Raw genomic sequence first — 23009 nt, 5'->3', positions numbered from 1 at the left:
GCTGACAAGAAGAGACTCCACACCAGTTCTTCCAGAACTATTAGTGTATTTACAGATATTCACACAGAAGTGTAGTATATATACAATATTCACAATTCAGAGCTTCAAAATGCTTCGCCAGACTATCAATAATACAGAGAGGAAAAAGACTCTGGCATTCAGCTCCTTTTATAGTTCAGCCCACCTTTCGGTGAGTATACTGACTCATTGTGACTTCAGTGACTTCCAGGCATTGCATCAGCCTGCCTTGTGATCCTTATCACATGACTTCAGTACTTTGACATTAGATGATCTACCATGCTTAACTTGTAAGCTATCCAGTCAATGACAACCTGTTATGGGGTTGTGATGATAAAATGCTGGAGAGAATGTTCACTCAGATGTTTGCTAATTCTTACGTATCTGGAGGGGAGGGAGGCTATTATTTAAATAGAAAATCAGATGAAAAAGGGGTGGCTTTTCTGCAGGCTATTTTTACTGCTAATACCAGCCATCCTCCAGCCACTTTTTGATGCACATAGTGCATGTGAAATTAGATGCAAAAACCTGGTTTTGAAGCTTTACTGGGACATGAGACCTCTTAGTAGTATAGGCATAATAGTTCAGCACTGACCAGAGAAAGGGTGTGTGTTTCTGGTATAAGGATGCAAAGAGTAGCTTGTATCCTCCAGATACTTCTGATGATGGAATGGTTTCTGTCAGCAGAACACAACTTCCTTGCTTCCCCTCCCCCACTGCAGGGAGCAGATTTAGCATAACAAAATCACAACCAGGAAGGATTTGATGAGGGGGAAGGATCTGTGTCTTTAAATACTAACTAATAGATGTTTATACAGCTGAAAGTATAAATAAAAATACTTTGCTGATCTCTTCAGGAGCTTGTAGACATTTTCTTCAAAACAGTACATGCAAGTTCCTGATGTAGTGAATGCTACAGAAGTGATGACTTACATGTATGAATGGAACCATCACAGATCTGTAAAACCATAGTACAGCTTTAATACTTTTTGATGTTACCACATCAAAGTGCTTTATTTAAAAGGTAGTCTACACCTGTATCTACAGGTCATAAAAGTACAGTCATCAAACAGTGCACAAATGTTTTATTTAGCCTCAATGTAATTCAGATTTATTACCCCTCTCCTGACCTTGATTACAGTGAAGAACCATGGTTCATATCATTTTTATTTAGAAATCACCTCCCTTACTCTTTTCTCTAGGACATACACAGATATTTACTTGTTCTGAGTAATGTGTCTGGTGGGAGGGAAGACGGTATGGTATAGCCCGATCTCATCAGATTGCAGAAACTAAGCAGGGTCAGTGCTTGGATGGGAGACCAGCAAGGAAGACTTCGCACTGGAAGGCAATGGCAAATCACCTGTTTCTCATTTGCCCTAAAAATCCCTTGCTGGGGACATCATATCAGTTGTGACTAAGGGGCTAAACATACCTCCATAATGTATCTAATTGCTTTGACCCTTTATAACTTATGTTCCTTTTCATCTGCCATCCCTTATTCCTTCATAGAACTAAGATGTGATAATCAGCGTTGACCAGAGCAGTTCAGCTACCATCCCAGTTTTACATTTAGTATTGTTATGCACCAACATTGATTTTGCCATTTTTACTTATGTCCAGTTCACAATCTAACAGAACTCCTCAGAAGTAGTTTCTATGATTGCTGTTCATACACATGGTACACTCTATCGAGAGACACCCAAGTTTCATTGTTTGAAATCTTTTAACATTGTCTTCATCGGATCCAGAAGTGGTAGTGGAATGGTTTAGACCAGGGCAAATTACGCTGCTTAGCTTTATAAGAATATTAGGCTTGAGCTTCCAAAATGGCCAGTGCAGTCATCCAGTCAATTTCAAATTAATAGTAAAGATGGTGCTAATTTAATGCATTTTCTTCCAGAAGTTTGACATTCTTTGTCCTCTTCTCCATAATGTTTTTAACTCTGAAGTCTTTCCATAACATCATATCTGCTTAAAACTCTTCCTCACCCCTCTACCATCAGAATGGCCAAGGTTTCTTCTGTTGAAGGGCATCACTTTCTTAGAATATACCAGGCTTGTGCTGAAATCAGTCTGGATCTGATGTCAGCTCAAAGGACTGATTTCATCTTTGGGGTCCTTTATTCACCATCTGTTGTAAATAGCACATGAAGTGTATTGCACGGATTTTAAAAAAATATTAAACCAATTAAATTTTAATGGGGAGGGGAGAAAAGATGGGGAGGAAGAGATTAAGCTGCAGTGATGCATAGGGAGCAATAATGAAAACAAATTTATCTCCCCCCACCCCGCCAAGTGTGTGATGTTTACCTATATAATTTTTAAACCTATATGTACATTATTTGAGGATACATTTGCATTCTGTTATTCTATAAGCACATTAAAGGCAGGGGGCAATGTTTCAGATTTCATTTTCTTTTGTTACAGTCCCTCCTTATAGACCCACAGGTTTATTTAAGAAAGATAAATACCGAAGTCTGTTCACATTTTAGAGCAGTGAGGTAAAACAGGTCTCTCAGCTATCTCTATTTTATCATGGGGATATTAGAATTTACCCGGCTGGCCCCAGGTCACTAAACCTTTGGGAGAAGTAACTCAATCTAGCCTGGTTCTGCCACCCACTGTCCATTGGCTTGGATTCTAAGCATTGCTTTCTCCCCCTAAGTTCACAGAATCAGCTTTGTTGTCAGATGGCCATCTAGCCTCTTCTTAAAAGCCTCCAAAGAAGGAAAATCCACCATCTCCCAAGGAAGTCTGTTCCACTGAGGAACTGATCTAACTGTCAGGAAGTTCTTCCTAATGTTTTATAGAAAACTTCTGATTTAATTTCAACACATTGGTTCTGGTCCAACCTTCTGCGGCCATAGAAAACAATTCCACACCATCCTTCATATGATAGCCAATCAAGTCCTTGAAGATGGTGATCATATCACCTCTCAGTTGTCTCTTCTTCAGGCTAAACATACCCAGCTCCTTCAGCCTCTCCTCATAGGACTTGGTCTCCAGACCCCTCACCATCTTCATAGAATCATAGAGTTGAATGGGATCTCCAGGGTCATCTAGTCAAGCCCCCTGCACAATGCAGGAAACTCACAAATACCTCCCCCTAAATTCACTGGATCTTCATTGCTGTCAGATGGCCATCTAGCCTCTCTTTAATCATTGCCCTCTGTTGTAGCATTGCCACATGTTCCATTTTGTTTATATCCTCCTTAAATTTTGGTGCCCAAAACTAAACACAATACTCTAGGTGAGGTCTAACCGGAGTGATACTATCACTTTGTGTGATCTGAACACTATACTTCTGTTGATGATTTACACTTCTCTTTGTATTTGAGGATGGGTGGGATTTCTACTGCAGCACTTTCATGGATAGACAGGATCAAACTGTCACGGGCTGAGGCCGGGGCAGGCAAAGTCCAGGGGCAGTCCAAGGTCTGTAGCTGGTGAGCAAAGAGGGTCCAAGGCGCCAAAACCGAATCGCAGTCCAGGTATCGCAGGTCAGAGGTTCAGAAGCCGAAGTCAGGGGGTCCAGAAGTCAAAGCCAAAGTCAGGGGGTCCAGAAGCCAAAGTCAAAAGCCGAAGTGGATGCTAGAACGTCAGGTAAGTGACTAGTTGCTTCCACAAAGCCTCCTCCCAAAGCCCACAGCTATATAGCCCTCTGCTGGCTGTTGCCCATTTGGGCTAATTGCTGGCTCAGAGAGGCAGCCAGGATCCTGCTGAGACTCAAGCATCCTCACTCCAGAATCCTTTCAAAACTCAGGGCTCAGGGAGCGTCTTGCTCGTGAGCGTGCCGCCCTCCTCCGATCCTTGAGGTCCTGACGAAGGCGGTCACGCACACGAGCCACCCGAGAGGGCGAGGCAGGGGGGCTTGGATCTTCTCCAGCAGGAGGCAGGGGCACTGCTGCAGGTGGCAGGGGCACAGTTTCTTCTACAGGGTCCCCAGCACCCATGACACAAACCACTTTTTTTTTTTTTGCTTGATTGCTATGGGGGAGGGATTTGAATCAGGGCCGTATTGTTTGAAGAAAAGGATCTTTCTTTCCCTCTGCACTCCCTCCCACCCTCACAAGTCCCCACCCCCCAGAACTGACATTTTCGTCTCACTAGGGGAAGTACAGAGGCAACTGGTAAGTGTCTCCCAGTGACTAGTGCAGCAGCTGGGGGCGGGGGGTGGTTTGGAATTTGGGATCAGGAAAATAAAGCAGAACTGAAAGAGTATGTTAAAGGAAAATGCTTTTGCCTACTCCATTTGATCCAAATCTGTCCCAACTCTTCCCCATGACTGCTCCTTAGCAATTTTTAAAAATGCACTGCTCCATTCACAGATCTCATCTGGATTGACCCTGCATTACAGAAAAGAAACAGAATAAAGATGTGTGTATGTAACTTTTAATTACAGAAATTATGCTGGTAGAATGCTATTTTATTACTTTAGGTTCATGCAAGTGATTTTTTTCAGCTCTTCCCCCCCCCCCACCCCAAACAACATGCAGTGTGAAGGCAATACTGCTCAAGAAGAATACATCTCATTTTCTTGTGTCTGGGGGATTTTTTCTCTACCTGTTTCATCCATATCCATACATGAACAAAACCTTTATTATAGAGTGGGATTTAAAGTGACATACAGTTTTAATTGAATTCTTATGGAGAGTTACAAGGTTATCAGGGCCAGATTTCTATTCCAAGAAAGGATATGCGAATAAGATTACCCATTCTAGATCAGATCAAAAGGCTACCTAGTCCAGCATCTGATGGTGCAATTAAAGTCATGAAGCACATATTGCAGACCATAGAGTTAGCACAGCAGAGGCTTCTTTGATCTCTGCTTATTTCAGTGACCACCACCAGTGGAGAGGACCTATATATTAAATAGCTTCAGATATTTCAAATATATTTCAGCATATTTCAAGCATACTATTGAAGAAAAATGGGGCATGCCATCATAATGCTTGATGAGATCACCTTTGTGGTCTACACAGTGTGAATATTGTACTGAAGGGGCTCAGGAGAACCTTCTGCCTTTTTCCTGTAAGACTTTGAGGGCTCTCAATTGTATGCTGCATTATCATGTCAGGAGCATGAGGACTGTGAGATAGATGTTAAGCCATTCAGAAATCGATCAACCAAAAATGGTTACTGTTTATCTTCCATCATTTCTGTACAGCTACATATTACATACCTTTTACTTGTACATATCAGTAGTTCTTGTACATATCAGTACTTGTACATATCAGGGTGGGTGGGGGGTGGGCTCCCTCTGGGAATCCTACCCCCCCAGGGAAAGTGCATGCGCAATACATAGCCTCTCCTCTCCCGGTGTAGTGAACGCCGCGTGGTCACTGTCTGGCTATGCCTGGCAGATGGTCACTGCAATGGCCTCTCCTGCATTACTGCATCCGTAGCAACACCTTCTCGCTGGTCCCCCCCCGTTTTCACAGAGTTTGCTACGTCATGGTGCGACCGAATGTCCGGCGGTATAACCGGATGGGCAGGCTGGGCCCACCAACCTCGCCAGCCTAAGAGAAGGAAAACTCTAACATCAAACCCGGGCAGATAGAGCTCGTTAATGTAACACCTACCACCTGGAGGACTCGCTGCCGGCGTCCCGGCTTACTGGGCCATGGCAGATGACCCCCAGGTGAAAGGGTGGAGCCAGTACCGCGCACACTGCGCTTCACCTAAAAAATTCCTCTGCGCAGGCCTGAAGGGCATATCCACACACACAACACACAACGCATCAAGTCCTGCAGCGATGGGCAAGGGGCGAAACGGCAGGTGGAAGGTGCCACTGGAAGCCGCAGTCCCGATCCTGCATGTAGGCGGTTCAGGGTATTGGTCGCCTGATGCTAACCCGGAGACGAAAGCATTTTTCGGCAGCACCCTGAACGACCAAGCAGCCTTATCTAGGGACAGCACTGCTTGCTCCACACGGAGAGGGGCCTAGAAAAGGTGGCCTAAACAAAGCTCGTCTCCCCCACCCCAGTTGGCTAGCCGCAGTCAACGGGCATCCTTACTTGCGGTCGAAAAATAACAACAAAGAAAAGGCATGCACCTGCCTCACAAAGTGTGCAAAGACTAACGTTTGCGTGTTGGAACATCAGAACCATGCTTGACACAGTAGGCAGTGGTCGCCCTGAACGACGCTCTGCTCTAGTTGCCCATGAACTTCTCAGGTTGAATATCGACATAGCAGCTCTCAGTGAGGTCCGTTTCCCTGAGGAAGGTAGTCTTCAAGAACACGGTGCTGGCTATACCCTCTACTGGTCGGGTAAGTCAAAGGCTGAGAGCCGCCTTTCTGGCGTTGGCTTCATGGTCAGGAACTCCATTGCCTCCAAACTCGAAAACCTGCCAACAGGTCACTCAGATCGCATCATGTCCATGCGCCTCCCACTTCAAAACAAGCAGCATGCAACACTCTTCAGTGTGTATGCCCCAACCCTTCAAGCAGATCCTGCAGAAAAGAACAAGTTCTATGCTGATCTACGCAACCTCGTACGGAAGACCCCTACAGAGGACAAGGTGATCATCCTTGGCGACTTCAATGCCAGAGTAGGTAAAGACTCGGAAGCCTGGAAAGGAGTACTTGGCAAACACGGCATTGGCAACTGCAATGACAACGGGCGCCTCCTACTAGAATTCTGCATGGAGCACCAGCTCACCATCACCAACACTATCTTCCAGCAGAAGAACAGTCTGAAGACAACCTGGATGCACCCACGGTCCAAGCATTGGCACCTTATCGACTACATTCTGGTGCGCCAGAGAGACCTTCGAGATGTCTTACACACCCGAGTAATGCCCAGCGCAGAATGTCATACGGATCATCGTCTTGTACGCTGCAATCTCCGTCTTCACTTTAAACCCACACCCAGGAGAGGAGGTATCCCTCGGAGGAAGTTTCAGGTTGGCAGCCTCCAGTCAGCCGAAGTTAAAGCTGCCTTCCAGGCAAAACTCCAGTCAAGAATTGAGGACCCCAGTTGCCCCACAGACCCTTCTCCAGAAGCACTCTGGGAACACCTAAAAACTACCGTCCTGCAGATCTCTGAAGAAGTCCTCGGGTTCTCCACAAGGAAGAACAAGGACTGGTTTGATGAGAACAATCAAGAGATCCAAGAATTACTGGCAAAAAAGAGATCTGCCTACCAAGCACATCTTGCTCAGCCCTCCTGTCCTGGGAAAAAAGCAACCTTTCGCGCTGCATGTAGCAACCTCCAGCGCAAGCTTCGAGACATTCAGAACGAGTGGTGGACCAAGCTTGCAGAGAGAACCCAGCTGTGTGCAGACACTGGTGATTTAAGAGGGTTCTACGAAGCCCTGAAGGCAGTATATGGTCCATCATATCAGGCTCAGAGTCCCTTGCGTAGTGCAGATGGCCAAGTGCTCCTCACAGACAAGGCATCCATACTGAACCGGTGGTCGGAGTATTTTCAGGTTCTCTTCAGTGCCAACCGCGTAGTTCAAGATTCAGCAATCCACCTCACCTCACTTCAACCGGTGAAAACAGAGTTGGATGAGATCCCCACCCTAGAAGAGACTGTTAAAGCCATCAAGCAACTGAAAAGTGGCAAGGCAGCGGGAGTTGATGGAATTCCACCAGAGATCTGGAAGCATGGGGGCACAGTACTACATAGCTCACTTCACAAAGTACTTGTCACCTGCTGGGAACAAGGCAAATTACCACAGGACTTTCGCGATGCAATCATCATCACCCTATACAAGAACAAAGGGGAAAAATCAGACTGCTCCAACTACCGGGGGATAACCCTGCTCTCCATCGCAGGCAAAATCCTTGCCAGAATACTCCTGAACAGACTGGTGCCCGCCATTGCAGAAGAACTCCTCCCAGAGAGCCAGTGCGGCTTCAGAGCTAACAGGAGCACCACCGACATGGTATTTGTTCTCAGGCAGCTCCAAGAGAAATGCAGGGAACAGAACAAGGCTCTGTATGTGACTTTTGTCGACCTCACCAAAGCTTTCGATACCGTTAGCAGGAAAGGCCTGTGGCAAATCTTGGAACGTTTAGGATGTCCCCCAAGGTTCCTCAGCATGATCATCCAGCTACACGAAGACCAGTGAGGCCAAGTCAGACACTGCAACGACCTCTCGGAGCCCTTCCCAATAGGCACAGGTGTAAAGCAAGGCTGCGTTCTCGCGCCAACTCTCTTTACGATCTTCTTTAGCATGATGCTTCAAAGAGCCGCAGTAGATCTAGATGATGACGATGGTGTCTACATCCGCTATCGCACCGATGGCAGCCTGTTCAACCTGAGGCGACTAAAGGCACACTCCAATACAATGGAAAAACTCATCCGAGAGCTACTGTTTGCTGATGATGCTGCACTCGTCTCCCACTCGGTATCAGCTCTGCAGCATATGACGTCCTGCTTTGCAGAGGCTGCCAAGCTATTCGGCCTAGAAGTTAGTCTGAAGAAGACAGAAGTTCTCCACCAGCCTGCACCCCAGGAAGATTATCACCCCCCCTGCATCACTGTGGGTGAATCAGTTCTGAAGACAGTCCAGCAGTTCAGCTACCTGGGGTGCATCATCTCCTCAGATGCCAAGATCGACAAGGAGATTGACAACAGGCTGGCAAAGGCAAACCGTGCCTTTGGCCGACTGCACAAAAGAGTGTGGAGCAACAAGCATCTGAAAAAAGGCACAAAGATCAATGTTTACAAAGCGGTTGTGATGACAACCCTCATCTACGGCTCCGAATCGTGGGTTTTATACCGTCATCACCTGCGACTCCTTGAGCGCTTTCATCAGCGCTGCCTTCGCACCATCCTCAACATCCACTGGAGTGACTTTGTGACCAACACTGAAGTCCTCAAGCGGGCGGAGGTTACCAGCATTGAGGCACTGCTGTTGAAGACGCAGCTGCGCTGGGCAGGGCATATTTCTAGGATGGAAAACCACCGCCTTCCCAAGATTGCCCTGTATGGCGAACTCTCCACCGGCCATCGAAATAGAGGGGCACCAAAGAAGAGGTACAAGGACTCCTTGAAGAAATCCCTTAGCACCTGTCACATCAACCATCACCAGTGGTCTGACCTAGCCTCAGATCGCAAAGCATGGAGGCACACCATCCACCAGGCTGTCTCTTCCTTTGAGAACGCACGCATAGCTGGTCTTGAGGACAAAAGGAGATTGAGGAAGAATCGCACTGCTACAGCACCAACCCTAAATCAGACTTTTCCCTGCAGCCGCTGTGGCCGGACCTGCCTGTCCCACATTGGTCTTGTCAGCCACCAGCGAGCCTGCAGCAAACGTGGACTATTGCACCCTTCTTAAATCTTCGTTCACGAAGCCAAGCCGAGAGATCAGTAGTTCAGATTATGTGGTAGTTCTTTGCCCTGAAGTAATTGTATTTGTAGCTCTGACCTGGATAGCCTGATCTTATCAAATCTCAGAAGGTAAGTACAGTTGGCCCTGGCTAGTATTTGGTTAGGAGTCCTCCAAGGAATACCAGGGTCATGACATGGAGATAGGCACGACAAATCACCACTGAACATCTCTCACCTTGAAAACTTTATGGGCTCACCATAAGTCAGCTGTGACTGGATGGGAAAAAGAAAAAAATGTTTCTGCATTTCTGTGTCTTTCACAGGTCACTGTTCTGAGAAGAGCCAGGGTGATAGCCATTCCAAGGAGAAGTACTTTGACTTGCAAGATTCTGAGATCTTCTCAGTGGACGAAAATTATGAGGCAGTTAGTGAAGATGATTCAACAGGTCTCATGCATAGTTCCACAAGGGATTCATCCTCTTTGACTTTAGAAAGTAAGTAAATCTTGGAACTACTGGGCACAGTAACAAGGATGAACCTTTCTTTTCAGATCAATTGTTATTTTGTACTCTTCCGGATATGGCTTGGTCAACAGTTTCAGTGTTAGTACTCCTGTACCTCTAACAGTTGTGTGAAAGATGGAGTTTTGAAAAGGACAGCTTTGCAAGTCACAATTCATGTCATGAATCCGTTACCACTTGAAAAGTTGCACATGCCAGAATTCCCACTATTATGCAATAGTAAGAGTTCCAATGCCTTGTTTAGCCTTTCCTGTCATAGATATACCCAGGCCAAATTTATATATGGTGTCAACCACAGGTAAGTAATTTAGCTGTATAAATGTTCTATACATACACTGTCAGATTGCACTTATTTGGCATGCTTGTTTCATCGTCTGTCTTGCTGTGCATCCCCACATTGGGACTGCCGGGAGGCAGGCCTGCTGCGGAGGTTGATTGACAAGCCTAGAATTCTTCCAGATCTGGCGGTCTGCCGTTAACAGACTATGTCTGCACTACCCCCGTTTAATGGACTCCCCCCAACGGCAGACCGCCCACATTCCCCCAGTTCCTTTTTCACCGCTGTTGGAGTAGGTCAGTTGTCAATTTCTTCCAGATTTCTCTTCAGAAATGGCATCTAAACCTGTATTTAAGAAATGTATTAGATGTGGTGTTAAGATGCCCACTTCAGATGAGCACAATCTCTGCCTGATCTGTTTGGGGGAAGGGCATAATGTCCCAAAGTGCAGCGTCTGCCAGGCGTTTACACCGAAGGCACGATCTGACAGGGCAGCACGTCTCAAAGCAGCCCTGTGGGAGAGAGCATTCTCATCTATTCTACAGGATAAGGGGCAAGAGCCCTCAGGGGCTGATATAGAGGGGCCCTCAAGTTCTGCCTCTGTGAGATCAGTCCCCATAGTCCCATCCTCAACACAGTTATGACCTCCAAAACGTGCAGCGTCTGTGTTGGCAGGGAATCGGGGCAGGCGTGAACGGCCACAGATGGAGGAGACGGCTAGAGCAGAGTCTGAACCTCCGCCCCTAAAGAGATCAAAGAAGTCAAAGACAAAGCACAAGCATAAGGCTGTTGAGTCTGCTTCTTTGGCCGGTACGGCTTTGGAGGAGTCGGTTCCAAGAACCCCATCTCCACACTTTTCGGATCCAGGGTCCTTATCGGATCATGATCCTGACTTTGCTACAGGGACAACCCCTGTGGAGGTCCCAGTTGTGCAGGAGAGATCTCGACCCCGTGCTGTTGGAAATACTCAAAGGGGTGAATTATATAGCATTGGATCAGTGGGCAGCATGGAACCCTGGCCATTAGATGACACTGAGAGTCTCTCAGCAGTGGGTAACTACCCAGTACCCAAGGACTGGAACCGAGATTATGATCTTGAGTCTTCCATCTCAAGAGTGGAGAGTAATTCCAATCCATCACCTGATGAGAGCCTGGGAGATTTATTTTCTTCTCCAGCTAATGAGGACTTTAAGTTGTATAATGAGCAAATGGTGCGCATGGCGCATGCCTTAGAGATCAATGTAGCAGTGTCAGATACGAAGCCTAAAGATAAAATCCTGGCACGCTTGTCAGCAGAGTCACCAACCACAATAGCATTCCCTATATTGGAGGGTTTAGATGAGTTGGCACTGCAGATATGGAAGACTCCTGGGTCAATGCAAGCAACTCCAAGGAAACTGGAGCATTTGTACAGGGTAAAGCCTGATAATGCAGAGTATCTTGTGCAGCATCCTGTGGCTTCATCTGTCATTATTGAGGGCATGCAGACGCACCGCAAGCCAGGTCAACATAATTCTCCATCCGATAGAGAAGGTCGACGTTTAGATTTTATAGGGAGGAAGATATATGCCTCAGCTGCTTTAAACTTTAGGGTAGCGAATTATGAAACAATTATGGGAGGCTACCAACTGTTTTTGTGGGAGGGCATCCAGAAATACATTGAGATGCTACCTCTTGAGGCCAGATCTCTGGCTAGAGTAATTCATTCGGAGGCTATTTGCCTATCAAAACAACAGATTAGTGCTGGGAAACACTCAGCAGAAATTGCAGCAAGATCAATGGCTTCAGGTGTGGTGCTGAGACGTCACTCATGGCTACGTACAACCACTCTCCCTTTGGAAACTCGAACACGGGTGGAAGATTTACCGTTCCATCGCACATTGCTCTTTGCACAGAATACTGATGAATTCTTGTCAGAGATTAAGAAAAGCAGGCAAGCAGCGAGATCTTTAAGTGTCTACTCTGGTGGACATCAACAGGGCTATCGCTATACATCAAGGCAACAGCAGTTCCCTCCTCAGTTTTACAGATCTGCTCGTCCTTTTGGCCAGCAACCCTTCCAGTATCCTGGTCGCCAATTTAATAATCAATCTGCTCCCTTCTATAGGAAACGTAATCCTCCTAGGTCAAGAGGCCCCTTCCAGCAGAGGGAGCAGCAGCAGCAGCAGCCAAGACTCTGACTTCTGCAGGAGCAAGGGGGGAGGGAGCAATGTTTTCTGGATCGTTTGTGTAATTTTGTTAAGGCCTGGGAAGAAATTTGTTCTGATTCCTGGGTTCTGTCAGTGATCAGTTCAGGTTATAGGTTAGAGTTCTGTTCCCATCCGACCCTTTCGCAGGGGTACACTGCATTTGACAATCAGTTCCCAGAGTTGCTAGTACAACTAGATGAGTTGATAACCAAAGGAGCGGTACAGGAGGTACAGGAGGGCCTTTCGGCCCCAGGTTTTTATTCTAGGTTTTTTGTTATTGACAAGAAGGATGGAGGTCGCAGACCTATTTTGGATCTGAGGTCATTAAATGAGCATCTGTGCATTAAAAGATTCCGTATGGTCACTTTGCCTTCAGTCTTAGAACTCCTTTCCAGAGGAATCTGGTTTGGTGTTTTAGATCTTAAGGATGCATACTTTCACATTGGAATTTACCCGGAGCACAGAAAATTCCTTAGGTTCAGACAGGGACAGAAGGTTTTCCAATACTCTGTGCTACCTTTTGGTCTGGCAACAGCTCCACGCGTTTTTACAAATGCATAGCTGTCGTCATGGCATATTTTAGAACTAAGGGCTGCACCATTTTCCCGTATTTGGATGACTGGCTGTTGGTGGCCAAATCACGGGAAGGGTTGCAGGAACAAATACAGTTTGTGTTGAGTACTTGCACTAGGTTAGGACTCATAATAAATTATGAGAAGTCACATTTAATTCCATCACAGCAAGCCCAGTTTATTGGGGCATATCTGGACTCACAAGAGAATAGGGCTTTTCTGCCTAGAGATAGAGCTCTGAGTCTAAAGAGGATGGTAAGGGCCTTCCAACGGAAACGTTTTCAGCCCGCTCAAATGATACAACGAGCCCTTGGCTTGATGGCATCTACAACTGCTGTGGTTCCCTTTGCTAGGCTGCACATGAGGGAGCTACAAAACTGGTTCATAAGGCGGTTTGATATACGGGTGCATTCCCCACATCACGCCTTTAATATCCCTAGAATGGTGCTTAAATCATTGGAATGCTGGACTTCAGACTTACATTTATTTGAAGGGGTTGAATTTGGGCCATGGTCACCTGAGGCAGTACTGACGGCGGATGCTTCAAGGGTGGGCTGGGGTGCACACTGTGAAGGTATTCAAGTGCAGAATACATGGCCACGGTCGCATTCCGGCTATCACATCAATTTATTAGAGTTAAGAGCAATTAAGTTGGCTTTAACAACTTTCTCAGATATGTTACAGAAGAAGAAGGTGCTGGTACAAACAGACAATTCCGCAGCTATGTATTACATAAACAGGCAGGGAGGGACCGGCTCTTTGAGGCTGTGCAAGGAGGCACAGGATCTATGGGCCATAGCAAGTCGCTTAAGAGCCTCTCTTCGAGCAATCCACATAGCAGTAGCGGCCAACCAGGAAGCGGACTCCCTGAGCCGCAAGTTTCTGGTCAATTACGAGTGGTCCCTGCAAGAAAAATATATCAACCCAATTTTTGCAAAGTGGGGGATGCCGAAAGTAGACCTGTTTGCTACAGGCCAGTCAACAAAGGCACAAATTTTTTGTTCATGGGGAGGCCACGATCAGAGGTCAATAGGGGATGCATTTCAGTTCCAGTGGAGAGGAGAACTGCTATATGCATTCTCACCTTTCCCCCTCATTCCAAGGGTCCTGGGAAAGATCAAGGTAGATCGATCCAGGATGATTTTAGTGGCCCCATTTTGGCCAAGACAGGTCTGGTTCCCAGAGTTGCTAAGGCTGTCCCGGGGGAATTTTGTTCCTCTCCCACAGGTTCCCGACCTGCTAGTTCAGGAGGTCAGAATTTACCACAAGGTGCAGGACTTGCATTTGACAGCATGGTATATAGAGCTGTGAATGAGGAGTTTTCGGAGGAGGTGCTACAGGTATTAAGAGAGGCCCGTAAGCCCTCTACTCGTCGATCTTATGCGAGTAAATGGGACCGTTTTGAGAAGTGGTGTAAGGAAAAGAATTTATGCCCATTTACTTGTCCAATTTCTATAGTTTTAGAGTATTTACTATTTTTAGCACAGAGTGGTTTGGCGGTGTCATCAATTAGGGTGCACCTAGCAGCAATCTCTGCTTGCCATATGGAAGTGGAGGGTACCACGGTTTTTGCTAATAAAATAACCAAATGTTTTTTAAAGGGTTTGTTACATAGGTTTCCACCAATACCTGGTATTGTTCAGCAATGGTCTTTGTCTTTGGTATTGGCATATTTAATGAAGGCCCCATTTGAACCTTTAAATTTGTGTACGTTGTCTTTCTTATCATGGAAGACACTGTTCTTAGTGGCAATGACTTCCATTAGAAGGGTGAGTGAGTTAGCAGCATTAAGAGTAGATCAGCCTTTTCTGCAATTTTTTGAGGGCAAGGTTGTTCTTCATCCAGCAAGAGAATTCCTACCAAAGGTAGTTAGTAGATTTCATTTGGCACAGGATTTATCGCTGCCAGTTTTCTTCCCTAATCCATCTTCTGAGGCAGAGAAGAGATTGCATATGTTAGATGTTAAGAGAGCTTTATTGTATTACATTAGTCGAACAAGACAGTTTCGCAAGACGAAGACACTATTTGTCTGCTACTGGGGTCCTAGGAGAGGAACTCCAGCATCCTCTCAGACCTTATCTAGATGGCTGGTTTCTATTATTGGCCATTGTTATAGATTAGCAGGGGTCCCCTGTCCAGTTGGAGTAAGAGCTCATTCTACGAGAGCTATGGGTTCATCAGTAGCGGCAAGGAGAGGAGTTCCATTAGTGGAGATCTGTAAAGCCACAACTTGGTCCTCAGCAGAGACATTTGTACGACACTATGCATTAGATCTGCAGCAACGTCGAGATGCGGATGTGGGAAAAGCAGTTCTTCATTCGCTATTTCAATAAGAGACTCACCCCACCACCATCAAGGTGAGAAGCTCGAGAGTGGGTCCCAATGTGGGGATGCACAGCAAGACGGACGATGAAAAACAGTGTTGCACTTACCTGTAACTGTTGATCTTCTTCGTGGTCTCTGTGCATTCACACATATGGGTAATCCGCAGGATTGGCCCCGACCTCGGAGAGTTCAAAGCAATCTTGATCGTAGATCTGGCGCGCCTCCCACTTGTCCTGGGAGGAGACAGCTACTGCGCATGCCTGGACAAGGGGGAGGTGCTTAGCCACTCAGTTTCTTCCTTACCGCCGACCGGATCGCACCTTCCTCGTTGATCTCCAACTTCTTCATTGCAATCTCCAACAACTACCTTCTCTTCGCTTCAATTCTTCATCTTCTACTTCTCCTGGTATCGTATAAAAAAAAAAAAAAAAAAAAAAAAGCCTCCTCTTACTATCTTTCTGGACTTTCCCCCTCCCTCCCCCCCCCCCTCCCGGGCGGATGGAAGGAAGGGACAAGATAATCTTTAAACGCTGTACCAGCTGCTCCTCAAAAATCCCCTCGTCCGACGGCCACTCTCTTTGCTTGTTCTGCCTTGGAGAGGCACACCGTCCAGACTCCTGCGTGCACTGCAGCCAATTTGGCAAACAGGCCCGCAAGAACCGCGCCGCGAGACTCAAGAGCCACCTCATGGAAACCTCACTCCGACCGGCCATGCCGCGTGGCGGACAACAACAACCCGCGCCATCTTCCCCACACCTCGTGGGAGAGGCGCAGTCGGCAGCTTCCGTGGCACAGACTCCCTGTAAGCCTAAGACCGGCAAGCACTCTAAGAAGTCGGACGACCCCAAAAAGCGTCGCCGCTCCGATTCCGCCCACTCGGACCCGACGGGCAGCACTAGCTCAAAAAAGCATAAGACCCGCCCTCTCGACTCGGCCTCGAACCCGACCACCAAACCGAAGGCCTCGAACCCGACCGCCACTGCCTCCGGATCGATGCCGAAGACTCCGACGTCGAAGTCGACGGCAACACCGTCAATCACTCCGTTGGAAATCATCCGCATCTCATCAAAGTCGCCGTCCATTCCGAATTCCCCACCAGACCAGCTGCTGGATACGCACTCTACCGCATCCGTTAGGACCCACACTCTCGACCCCACTAAATTCGTAGATCTCTCACAGCCGATAGACGCCCACGCGCTCACCAGAGAACCCTCGACCCCGAGAGATCCCCTGACTAGACCTCGATCTCACAGTCGCAAACGCACCAGGTCCCGCAGTCGCCGACACACCAGGTCCCGCAGTCGCCGCCGTACCAGGTCCCGCAGCCGCCGCCGCACCAGGTCCCGCAGTCGCCGCCGCACCAGGTCCCGCAGCCGCCGGCGCTCTCGCAGCCACCGCAGGGGGAGACACTACTATTACTCTCCATCGAGATCTAGGTCTCCATCCCCACGGCACCGAAGACGGCACCGACGATCACCATCCCATGATCGCCATTACCACAGCTACCAAGAGTCTCCGCGCTACCGAGATCGCACACACAGACTCCAAACTGCTTCGATCGAATCGCTTCACCATGACGACCCTACGGACCTCGGCGCCGAACCGAAGCTCCCGTCACCACTAGAATCCCTACACACGGCTCCCAAGACAACACAGCCCGACCTACCTCAAGGAACCGACGACGGATCCGAGGAGGAACTCTCCGACTCCGACCACTCTTCGGGTTCGGACCTACAATCCCCAGACCCCGACATAGCCAAGCCAGCAGACTTATCACCGTCTGAAAGCCCAAGATCCTACCTCGACCTGGTAGCAAACATGGCAAGCTCGCTAAATCTAAAGCTCAATACGGACGCCCCCAGAGTCTCGGACGTCGTTTTTGATCTAGTCCACGCGGATCTTCCATCCAGCTCTTCTCTCCCAATGCTCCCCGTTCTACTAGAAACACTCAAAGAAGCATGGGACAAACCGGCATCGGTACCGCCAACATCCAAGAGGGTTGAAGCGCTGTACAAGATACACGCACCTGATTCCAAGTTCCTGTTCACCCACCCGGCTCCGAACTCGATCATTGTACATTCGTCCTCGAAGTCGAAGCAGACTAGACACCCGGTACCACCAGAACGGGAGGGCAAAAAACTCGACACCATCGGAAGAAAGATTTACGCCCTCACTACAGCCACAACCAAAATCCTCAACTACATGGCATGCTTCTCCGCATACAACCACAACCTGACCACCTCCCTCGCCGCATTGGTACCATCCCTGCCCGAGGCATCCCAAAAGTCAGCCACCACGACCCTGCAGGAGATGGCCAGAGTAACCAAACAGCAAATCAACACTGCCCGTCACGCTGCACAGTGTTCCTCCAGAACCTTGGCCTCAGCCATAGCACTCCGCAGACACGCGTGGCTCAGGTCCTCCTCCCTCCAACCAGACATCAAATACAAAGTTGAAGATTTGCCCTTTGATGGCCTTGGCCTGTTTAGCTCCTCTACAGATGACATCCTCACATCTGTAGACGATGGCAGGAAGAGGGCAAGACGACTGGGAGTCTCCCAACCTCTGACCCAAACCAATCGACAAAGGAACTGGAGGTCCAACCAATACAAAGGGAACAGATCCCCACGACAACAGGAACCATGGAAGCGCAAACCACCGCAGTCCAAGCCTTCCTTTCAACACAGACGCCAAACAACCAAGAAACCTTCAACCACACCCAAACCGTCTCTCTGACCTCCCTGCCCCGAGCCGTCCAGTCTCCCTCCATCAGCCAAACCCATCAACACGACTACAACCATTCTACACTGCCTGGAGGACCATAACATCCGACGCCTGGGTCCTCGCCATCATTCAAAGAGGCTACCTAATAGAGTTTACGTCCACTCCAAAGCACCACCGGTTCCTCACCACACCCCCGTCCGCACCCCTGCAGACGGAAATCGCGTCTCTGCTGGACAAGGGCGCGATAGAACCAGTCCCACCCCAATACCATCGCACCGGCTTCTACTCCCGGTACTTCCTGGTGCCAAAAAAGGACGGAGGACTCCGACCCATTCTCGACCTCCGCAAACTCAACCTACACATAACCTACAAGAAATTCCGTATGGTCACGCTTCAGGCAATCCTCCCGCTCATCCCAGAACGAGCATGGATGGCGTCCATAGACCTCCAGGACGCCTACTTCCACATTACAATCAACCATCATCACAGAAGATTCCTCAGGTTTGCCATAGGGAAGCAGCACTTCCAGTTCTGCTCCCTTCCCTTCGGTCTCTCCACAGCACCAAGGGTCTTCACCAAGTGCATGGCAGTAGTAGCAGCCACATTACGCCAGCAACAGATATCAATCTTCCCGTACATAGACGACTGGCTGATCGTCGCCCATTCCAGGGAGCAACTACAACTGGACGTCTCGACCACCCTCTCCACCCTGGCCACCTTAGGCCTCCTAGTCAACCTCTCAAAATCCAAACTAGTCCCTACCCAAAGGATCCAATTCATAGGAGCAGACATCTCCACGCTCTCACAAACGGCTTTCCTACCTCAGGACAGGGCACTCGCCATAATGTCACTGGCCAACACTATCATCGCCCAGCGTTCCCAAACAGCGCTCACCTTCCAGAGAATGTTAGGCCTCATGGCAGCAACCACAGCAGTTCTGCGGTTTGCGAAGCTGCACATGCGTCCCCTCCAAATGTGGTTCGTAAGAACTTTCCGCCCTCACACACAACATCAATCCACACTGCTCACCCTTCCACTACACATTGTACCATCCCTCAAATGGTGGACCAAGGAACATCACCTCTACAAGGGCATGCCATTCAAGCAGACACCGCCCTCGGTGATTGTAACCACAGATGCCTCCAACTGGGGATGGGGAGCCCACTTGGAAGACCTCACGGTGCAGGGCCAGTGGACAGACTACGAACGCTCTCTCCACATAAACTGCCTGGAGCTCATCGCAGTGCACAAGGCTTTGCGGTCCTTCCTCCCATCGCTAAGGAACCAGCACGTCCAGGTCACCTCCGACAACATCGCCACAGTCTTTTACATCAACAGGCAGGGCGGCACCGCCTCCGTCAGACTCTGCAAGAGAGCCCTAGCCCTGTGGCACTGGAGCATAAGCCAGGGCATCTTCCTCACGGCCGTACACCTACCAGGGGCCGAGAACACCCAGGCAGACGCCCTGAGCCGCCACTCCACCAACAACCACGAGTGGTCTATCAACAGCCGATACATCAGACAGATATTCAGCATCTTCGGACAACCGAAGATAGATGTATTTGCTTCACCGTCAAATGCCCAATGCACCCGCTTCTACATGAGAGGTCCTCCATCCCACCTCTCCAGGGGGGATGCCTTCATACAAACTTGGAAAGGAACACTCCACTACCTCTTTCCGCCCATTCCACTTATCACCAGAGTTCTACAGAAGATTCAGGTAGACCACACAAACTGCATCCTCATAACTCCATGGTGGCCGCGCCAACCCTGGTTTACGACCTTGCTGCTCCTGTCCAACAATACCTTCATCCAGCTCCCTCAAACACGGGATCTCCTCTCTCAACAGGGCGGCAGGGTCCTTCACCACAACCCGGCATCGCTCAAATTAACAGCCTGGAGAATCAGTTTCTAGACTTCCCTCCGGAGGTCCGTCAGGTCCTAGTGAACTCCAGAAAACCATCTACTAGGAAATCCTATCTATTTAAGTGGAAACGCTTCTCACACTATGCCTCACGGCACAACTTCGACCCCAACCTCGCCACTATACCTCAGGTACTAACTTACACCTTAACGCTATCCAGAGCGGGTCTGTCGTATTCTTCCCTGAAGGTACACCTGGCAGCCATCTCTGCCTTCCACCCCCGCATCGATGGCACAACGGTATTCTCTCACCACGCGACCAGAGCTTTCCTCAAGGGCATCATTCGCCTACACCCACCAATCAAACAAGTTCTACCCACCTGGAGCCTGTCCCTAGTCCTGAGCCAACTCATGAAACCACCCTTCGAGCCCATGGCCTCCATCCCACTACACCTGCTGTCATGGAAGACGGCACTACTTACGGCCCTCACCACAGGCAAGAGGGCCAGTGACATCTGCGCATTCAGAGCAGACCCACCGTATACGATATTTCATAACAGTACGGTGGTCCTCCGACCTGACCCGACCTTCCTACCCAAGGTCGTCTCTACCTTTCACCTAGGAAGACAGTCCACTATACCAGCCTTCTTCCAGCACCCCGCGGACGCGGGACAAAGGGCACTCCACAACTTGGATGCACGGAGAGCCCTAGCCTTCTACATAGACAGAACCCGCCAAATCCGTAAAGACCCTAGACTCTTTGTCACCTACGCTACCCATAATAAGGGCAGCAGAATATCTACCCAGAGACTCTCCAAATGGATTGTTGCTGCCATCGAACTCTGTTACCAGCTGGCAAAGCAACCAATCCCTCAACATATACGAGCCCACTCAACCAGAGCCGTGGCTACCTCGTCTGCCTTCATGAAAGGCATCCCTATAGAGGACATATGCGCTGCAGCCGTCTGGTCCTCCACATCTACCTTCGCCTCGCACTACGCTCTCGACGTCCGTGCCCGGCGAGATGCCTCCTTCGGACAAGCAGTGCTACGATCGATCTTCGACTAACCACTGTGAGTACCACTATCATTACGTTACGCTCTAACCCTTCATGTTCTTACAGGTCCAGCACCCACCTCCGAAGAAATGGCTCGCTAATCACCCATATGTGTGAATGCACAGAGACCACGAAGAAGATGGACAGGTTTCTTACCTGTAACTGGTGATCTTCGAGTGGTCATCTGTGCAATCACACAGACCCACCCAGCCTTCCCCGCTGCTGGAAGCTAGTAAGCACAGTTATTTCCACCTATCCGGCGGCGGGAAGAAACTGAGTGGCTAAGCACCTCCCCCTTGTCCAGGCATGCGCAGTAGCTGTCTCCTCCCAGGACAAGTGGGAGGCGCGCCAGATCTACGATCAAGATTGCTTTGAACTCTCCGAGGTTGGGGCCAATCCTGCGGATTACCCATATGTGTGATTGCACAGATGACCACTCGAAGATCACCAGTTACAGGTAAGAAACCTGTCCTTCATCGACGTCTTCTGTGCATACACACATTCCCTCCCGCCATCCCCGCTGTGAGTTCTCATTGATACAGTAGGTTAAGAACTTTTGGCGGCGGAAGCGGAACTGGGGGAATGTGGGCGGTCTACCGTTGGGGGGAGTCCGTTAAACGGGGGTAGTGCAGACATAGTCTGTTAACGGCAGACCGCCAGATCTGGAAGAATTCTAGGCTTGTCAATCAACCTCCGCAGCAGGCCTGCCTCCCGGCAGTCCCAATGTGTGTATGCACAGAAGACGTCGATGAACAACAGTTACAGGTAAGTGCAACACTGTTTTTATCTGCATATCATCAGCTTGGGTTGTGTACATGTTTGCCTCTTTACCTGGTAAGCACATTGAAACATGAGAGGATGTGCTAGATTCAAGTTCAGTAGTACCTTGGATAACTGTCAAGATTTTCAGGGTATGAGTTTTTAAGAGTCAAAGCTCCATTGGTCAACTATCTGATCCTCTGAAACATGCCAGCCGAAAAATCATCTTAATTGCAGTGGGGGGTGAGTTACGTCGTTATGAAAGCCTTCCACACAAACTAATAAATCCACCATCTTCTGACTCTGCTTATGCAGTTTCATGGACATCTGGCCAGGATGCCTGGTTGGATAAGAACATAAAAGAGTCCTGCTGGATCATACCAAGAGCCAGTTTGATGTAGTGGTTAAGTGTCAGGACTCTTATCTGGGAGAACTGGGTTTGATTCCCCACTCCTTCACTTGCATCTGCTGGAATGGCCTTGGGTTAGCCATAGAGCTCTCAGCCCCACCCACCTCATAGGGTGTCTGTTGTGGGGGAAGAAGTTAAAGGAGATTTTAAGCCACTCTGAGACTTCGATTCAGAGAGAAGGGTGGGGTATAAATCTGTGGTCGTCTTCTGCTTCTTCAAACGTCCATCTTGTTCAGCATCCTGAAATGTTGAGAGAAGTGTCATTTAAAGAGGGGAAAAGGGAAATTGAATGGATAGAGAAATTACCCTGCTTGAGCCCCTAAAATTCATAGTATTTGGTAAGGGAGATTAGGGTAAGCAGGAAATTTCCTGTTCATTTACACACATATCCATTCCTTGCAGTCCTCCAGCTTGTTTCTCCCTGTCCCCCATGTTTGCAAAGGTAAATAGAAGCATGCTTTCAATGAGGGAACTACCTTCATCAAGAATATTATGACTCTCATGAGTAATTTTTATACCATCTGTTCTGCTTGGCACAAGGAAACAAAGAAATATAATTTTTTGTTGTTTTGCCTGATATCCGAGTGTAATTATACTATAGCTTTTGAGACAAGTGATTTAATTTGTTGATCCTCCTTTACAGGCACTGTTCTTATAGAAAGTAATGGCTCTGAAGGAGTGGAAAATTTAGGAGACACTCAGATGTCTGAGGAGATGTTGGCATTAGTGGACGAATTTGAAAACTCTTGGCCCCTTGAAGCATTTGAGGGGGCACTGGAAGTAAAAGGGCACCGGATGGACTTACAGGGGATCCGTGTCCTAAAGAAAGGATCTCAAGATGGACTTGGCAGCTCCTGTTTTGGAGACTGCAGAGATGATGATGATGAAGCTGAATGGGTAAGATCTCTCATTAGAAATGGCAGCCTAAGTATATCTTGCAAATAGGATCCAGATTTGCTATCAGCCTATTCACTTTAGATTCAAATTATTTCTCTCTTGGCCATC

At 48.4% G+C, this 23009-nt stretch overlaps 1 protein-coding gene across 2 annotated transcripts in view; it reads left to right on the top strand.

Moving 5' to 3' along the window:
- The window catches only part of TTC17 (tetratricopeptide repeat domain 17), a 130807-nt gene that overhangs the window by 66565 nt on the left and 41233 nt on the right, over positions 1-23009 (top strand). For both annotated transcript variants that reach the window (XM_060261380.1, XM_060261381.1), the window contains exons 17-18: positions 9632-9802; positions 22648-22901. In XM_060261380.1, the coding sequence (XP_060117363.1) occupies positions 9632-9802; positions 22648-22901 (425 nt within the window). The remainder of the gene's footprint in view (positions 1-9631; positions 9803-22647; positions 22902-23009) is intronic.

Source organism: Heteronotia binoei, chromosome 21, assembly GCF_032191835.1.
Source record: "Heteronotia binoei isolate CCM8104 ecotype False Entrance Well chromosome 21, APGP_CSIRO_Hbin_v1, whole genome shotgun sequence".
In the NCBI taxonomy this organism is placed as follows: Eukaryota; Metazoa; Chordata; class Lepidosauria; order Squamata; family Gekkonidae; genus Heteronotia; species Heteronotia binoei.
Note: the sequence above shows the minus strand (reverse complement) of the source record. Positions and strands in the feature narration are given on the sequence as shown.